Source organism: Hibiscus syriacus, unplaced genomic scaffold (assembly GCF_006381635.1).
Source record: "Hibiscus syriacus cultivar Baekdansim isolate YM2019G1 unplaced genomic scaffold, ASM638163v2 tig00110717_pilon, whole genome shotgun sequence".
Lineage (NCBI taxonomy): Eukaryota > Viridiplantae > Streptophyta > Magnoliopsida > Malvales > Malvaceae > Hibiscus > Hibiscus syriacus.
In genome coordinates this window covers 77,096-82,954 of record NW_024062836.1, presented here as the reverse complement: position 1 = coordinate 82,954, position 5,859 = coordinate 77,096, and the positions used below count along the sequence as shown (strand labels likewise).

The 5,859-nt window shown below is 38.3% G+C and overlaps 1 protein-coding gene across 1 annotated transcript; it reads right to left on the bottom strand.

Moving 5' to 3' along the window:
- Positions 1-283: 283 nt before the first annotated feature.
- LOC120138957 (UDP-glycosyltransferase 84B2-like) lies at positions 284-1,713 on the bottom strand. Its single transcript, XM_039154338.1, has one exon. It carries the CDS (start codon positions 1,706-1,708, stop codon positions 290-292), a length of 1,419 nt encoding a protein of 472 aa, XP_039010269.1. The 5' UTR covers positions 1,709-1,713; the 3' UTR covers positions 284-289.
- Positions 1,714-5,859: the final 4,146 nt, after the last annotated feature.

Below are 5,859 nucleotides of genomic sequence, written 5' to 3'. Positions count from 1 at the left end.
AAAGGACCTTTGTGAATTATTAAGCTTTGATTAAGGGGGGGAAGAAATCAATGCTACGTAAACGTGTAAGATAAATTTTAAGTTTTAAAATATTAAAAAAATCCATAAATCTTATTTTTGTTAAAAGATTATATCTGTATTTTCACCTTAAGCACGCGGTTTATTTATACGGGACTATATATATTTAGTTTTATTTATTAATACATCTTAAAAGCAACCATATATATATAATCCAAAACTTGTCTTGATATTGTGTCCTACACAATCCATTCTTCAACTGAATCATGGATCAAACGTTATTGATGTATGGTTTTCCGGTGATTTCAGAGATAAATCTATCAAAGTTCCGATTAGAAGAACCACCATCTTCCAGTGCTTTCTTAGCAGCCTCTTTCAACTCCATTGCCCTTCTTTTCATCTCCATGGCTCCTGGTCCATCAATCACCTCCATAATACACCTCTCAACCTCTTCCACGTTCAGTCCCTCTTCTCCACAGTTCCTCATCCTCACGCCAATCTTGAAAAAATCAACCAGCAGCTTTGAATTCGTCGGTTGATCCGTCCACTCCGGATACGCGACTACCGGCACGCCGGCCACCACGGTTTCCAGCGTCGAATTCCATCCGCAATGTGTCACGAAACAAGCCACTGCTCGGTTCATCAACACTTTCTCTTGAGGGCACCATGAAACAACGAGGCCCCATTTCTCCTTTTTGATCTCTTCCAAAAATCCGCTAGGGAACTCGTCTTTTCTCGAGTTTGATGCTTTAACGACCCAGAGGAATGGTCTTTTGATGTTCTTCAATGCCGTGGCGATGCTATGAATTTGATTCTCTGATGACATAATGATGCTACCGAATGAGATGTAGATCACCGAGGACGACTCTTGCTTCTTGAGCCATTCGATGCAATAATCCTGTGCTCTCCACATATCAACACTTCCTTCAATTGTTTCTTCCTTTCCTAGTAGGATGGGTGACACCAATGGACCAATCGGATAAATCGGTCTAACCAATGCCAAAGAGTTCACAGTCTCCTCTTCAAGTTCATGAACCGAATTCCCTAAAACCCATTTTACCTTATTCAAAACTGAAACGAATTCGGTGACCCATAGCCGGAAATGTGGAGGGCTAATAGGTAACATGAAAGTCGGAAGATCACCTACTGTGAGCTCTTGCATTCCAGGAAGTTTTGCAATCCCATTAGGGTTTTCCAAGCTGGGAAACAAGTTTGGACTCTTAATACAATGATAATAAATGGAGAAAACAGTTGAAGATTGGATCCAAAGTACACCACAAGGGATCCCATGTTCAGTGGCAACTCCTGGCACCCAAGGGATAAAAGGGCTGGTAATAAGGCATGAGAATTGATTGCCGTTAGCCTTGAGATCAGTAATGAGATTCGAGACATTCGTGGGTCCGTTTGCCTTAAGTGAGGCGAGGAACGTCCCGGTGTCCTTATCGCGATCGAACTCGTGGCTAAGACCGTCGGAGAAGAACTCAAGAGTGAGACGACCGGGGCTGTTCTTGGAGATGAAGTTGGTGGAGATATTAGAGTCCAGCATGCGCTTACGTGCAACATCGTTGGTGGCAAGGGTGACATGAACCCCCTTTGATACAAGCACTTTGGCCAGCTTCAACATGGGGTTCATGTGACCTTGCAGGGCTAGGCTCACCATTATCACTTGAACTTCTTCAGAACTCACCATTGCTTTTCGAGGACAAGACACACTATTTGATTAAGGGGGTGTGATTAAATTTTTAGTGTCCCCTTATTGATTTATATGCAATGTATATTTTAGGAAATATTTATTTTATTGAAGTATCTCTCCTTGTATGGCAGGGTATTTTTGATTAATAGTATTCCCACTCATAAAATTTAAGTAGAGATTTTGTTTTCCTTTTCTTGAAGAATTAGGTACACTGGCAGATTTTTTACCTTATATGTTTTATTTTAGGGTCATGCCCCCAAGTTTTTTTTTTAATTCAATTCCAGGTTCCTACAAGTTTTTATATATATATATATACATGCATCCACTCTAGTGCTAATTACTAGGGATTGGATTTTCAAGAGAAATTTTGAAACAGAAAAAAGGTTATATATTAGTATTGCTACTGGTTTTTCTTGCTTACTTTTGATGGGAAAATACGGTAGAAGAAAAGCTATCGTGGACGGGAATCCCATTGTTATGATTGCACGATAGATTAAGACCCTTTTGATTTATCAGAGTTATTTTAGTTAAGTCAGTATTATGCATTTGTATTTTGTATATAATCAAAATCAGGTTACTATCATATTCTAATGCATTTGATTTTTGAGTGACATCATATTCTCATGCATTTGATTTTTGAGTGAGAATTAAGTTAGGGATTTCGTTAAGTAAATGAAATTAATTAAGTGGTTAAAGAGAATGTTATTCTCTATATATCTTGTAGACACCCGTTTTTGACCGGGATTAAAAAATGTTATAAATATTAATTATATATTATTATTATATCATTAATATTATTATTACATTTTTGTTGCAGGCCCAATATAACCCGAGCCTAAACATCCATGATTGCAAGCAAGGAGGAAATGCTATGGTGAGGACTTCCCGAAGCATTATGCTTGGTGAACCATATCGGATGGCGATGATGTATCCATCTTTGGCGGTAGCCGTGTTTGGGTAGATCATAACTCCTTGTCAAAATATAATGATGGTCTGGTTGATTCCATTCATAGGTCCACCGCAATCACCATATCAAACAACTATATGACTCACCATGATAAAGTCATGCTCGTGGGGCACAGTGATTCCTACATTCAAGACAAGAACATGCAAGTCACAATAGCAAAGGGGAGAGGACAAAATATCATTAATAATGAGCCAACCACTACATTGAAAAACCGTTTAAAAAACAAATAAATCCCGGATAATCCGGGATTTAACCTGCTACAACCAGATTTCATCGATCAAAGTCATCACCAAATTATTGACTTGCAACCATAAAAGGGCAGAGAACAACGAGCAAAAGAAAGGGGTGGCAGGCAACAAAACACAAAAACCAGAGGAAGGCACGACTTTTCAACGGTAACAAAGAGCAAGTAAGAAACATGAAAAGAAAGCTTTGTTCTTGTAACGAGGGTATTGTGAAACCCACATAAACAGTGTAACCGGGGTCTTCCCCGTTTTCATCTAAAGCAATACAAAATTTATAAAGGTATTCTTTCATTTCATTTTTTACTTTACAGTGCTTGTGTGCGTGTGTATGGAATTGAAACGCAAATAATAAAACAAAATAGGAGATAAAAGCTCACCGAAATTGTCTGAGCCTTAAGCGTTAGGTTGGCAGCGTCGGATTCCATAGTTTTAGATAGAGGTAAATAAAAAAGAAAGGGTTAGAATAAAACCAAGAGTGAGCCAGGTTAGGGGTGTCATCTCGTTTAAGGTTGTTTGATCGGGCTTCTCGGGCTGGTTCGATGTAGGTCGGAGCAGCGGCGTTGGGAGGTAGTTGTTGAAATCCACGACTGTGTGATGAATGTTGAAAAATAAGAGGAAAAGAGCAAAGAGGGGAACGGCGCCTCTTGTGAGCGTGAAGAAGATGACAGGGGAAGAGGGGAAGAGGAGAAGTGGTACAGAGAAAAGGGGGAATGCTTTGAGTTAATGATATGGTAAATATTAGTTTTAGGGTTATATTTATTTAATATGCTGGTTGTTTGTCCCCAAATATCCTTATATTTTAATCACTTCTTTTCCTGTTTAAGTATATAAATCTATTATATATATATGAATATTTATGCGTGCATATAAATAACATGCGCTATGATTACATATTATATTATTTGCTGCATTATGTGTAAGCATTATGTGTAGGCATATAAAACACGTGTAGCTTCATTATGCCATGTTTCAATGACATGTATATAAACCATTTAGATTATATTTATTATTTTATAAACATGATTTATTATTTTGTAAACGTCATTCTTCTTTCTAAAAGATTGTTTTTCAATGATAAGGTATAGAGTTTGATTGATTGTAACACCCCAATTTAGGGGTTAAATTTAAGAAATTATAAAGTGGTGAATTTAATTGGTATTTTTGGAAGGAATCAGGGATTAAATTGTAAGATTTCAAAGTTGGCAGATCGTTTTATGAAGTGCAGGAAGTTCAGTGACTAAACTCTTGGTTTACCCATTGTTTATATATGTTGAATTATAAACTCTTCCCCCGTGCGCAGTTCAGCATATTTTCCAGATTTCCCTTCTCCAACAACCCAACTTCCACCTCCGATCTACTCGCCGTCCGACCTCCAAACGACGAGCCGAAACCACCATCGTGTTCGTTGTCAACCGAGGAACAAAACCCCTCAAACCTTTCGTCGTTAATCATCGCCGTTCGTCATGAATTTCAGTCAGAAGTATCATCGGTAATAACTTGGTTTTAGTTGGTTTTTCATCGATTCACGACGATCGGGTCATCCGTTTACGACACCTCCCGCACCATCGTGTTCGTTGCATCGTTCCGAGTTCGCCGGTGTCATCCTTGGTCTCCGTCGACGGCAGCACGTGAGGAGGTGAAGCGGTCAAAGTTTCCGATTTGTTGAAATCGAGCTCTCCGCCGTTCAAAATTGTGAACCGAGCTTTGTAAGTATCTCGAAATTGCTCAAAATAATTTTTAGAAATTTTTCCGGGATTTTAGCACTATTCACGCGCCCCCACGCTCCGTCACTGCGCGTGGGGAAGAAAAAATGACCGGTTTGACCGGTTTTGGTGCATAGTTGACCGGTTTGACCGGTCATAACCCAACCCGAACCGTTGACCCGACCCGTTGACCGTTGACCCGTTGACCGTTGACCGGTGTTGACCACTGTTGACTAAAACTTTGACTGGCTTTGACCGAGCATTAAACGACCTTTGTTTTTGATCGAGTATATCTATCCTGACATTTTTCGACGTTCCAAATCTGATTCCGTTGTCCGTTTTTCAAAATTCGAACCCGAAGACCTCGAAATTGCTGGTCAAACCCGTTGACTTTTATTTTGACCGAAAATTCCAAATTTCTGAAAAGTCATATTTTATGCTTTCGACGTCCTGAATCCGAATCCGAAGTCTGTTTCTCCAAATTTGAACCCGGTAAGCCATCTTTCACTGATTTATCACCCGATTCGATCCGTTTATCGTAATTAAGCTCCGTTTCTGATATAATTTCTGTTTATATGGATCCGAGGAAATATTGGAAGTTGAATTGAAGATCAAAGGTGTTCGAATGGAATTTTTATGGTCGATCAGTATTGCACGGAAATCGAGGTAATACTTTACTACCTCTTTATGCTTTATAGAACATGTTGGTATTGGTAAATGCATGAATGGAAATGTTTGGTCTCATATGTGTAGTTAATGAAGTTCTACACTCGATCTGAATACGGTAAAAAGGTTCAGTAATTGATTATGGTTCAGATGACTTTTATAAGAAATTGAGGGATTGTTAGAATTAAATTACAAGTTCTGTGCTTAGTGATAAAGAAATTAACATGGGTTTGTAACTTATAGTTTATTTCATCAAAGGTTAAATGTTAAAGGTACTTGGATGGGAAATTATGATAATACTCTGGTAGGATAAAATTACGAAAATACCCTTAAGTTGGAAAATGACAAGAATTGTCTCTGGAAGTGGATTAATAAATCTGAAAAGAATTATTGATCTGCTAAAACTATTGATGTGCATAAGAAATGTTAGTTTTACTTGGAAATTATGGATAACCGGTTTTTAACCCCAAGAAGGTTTATGCTAGATACTAGAAGCCTTTTAAGGAATTATTTCAAGATCAAAGAATGTTCGAGGAAGCAATTAATCATAGGATCTCTATATTATAT

Bases quoted from the DNA above. Each gene is read 5' to 3' on its own strand.
- LOC120138957 (XM_039154338.1), bottom strand. From the start codon at position 1,708: ATGGTGAGTTCTGAAGAAGTTCAAGTGATAATGGTGAGCCTAGCCCTG.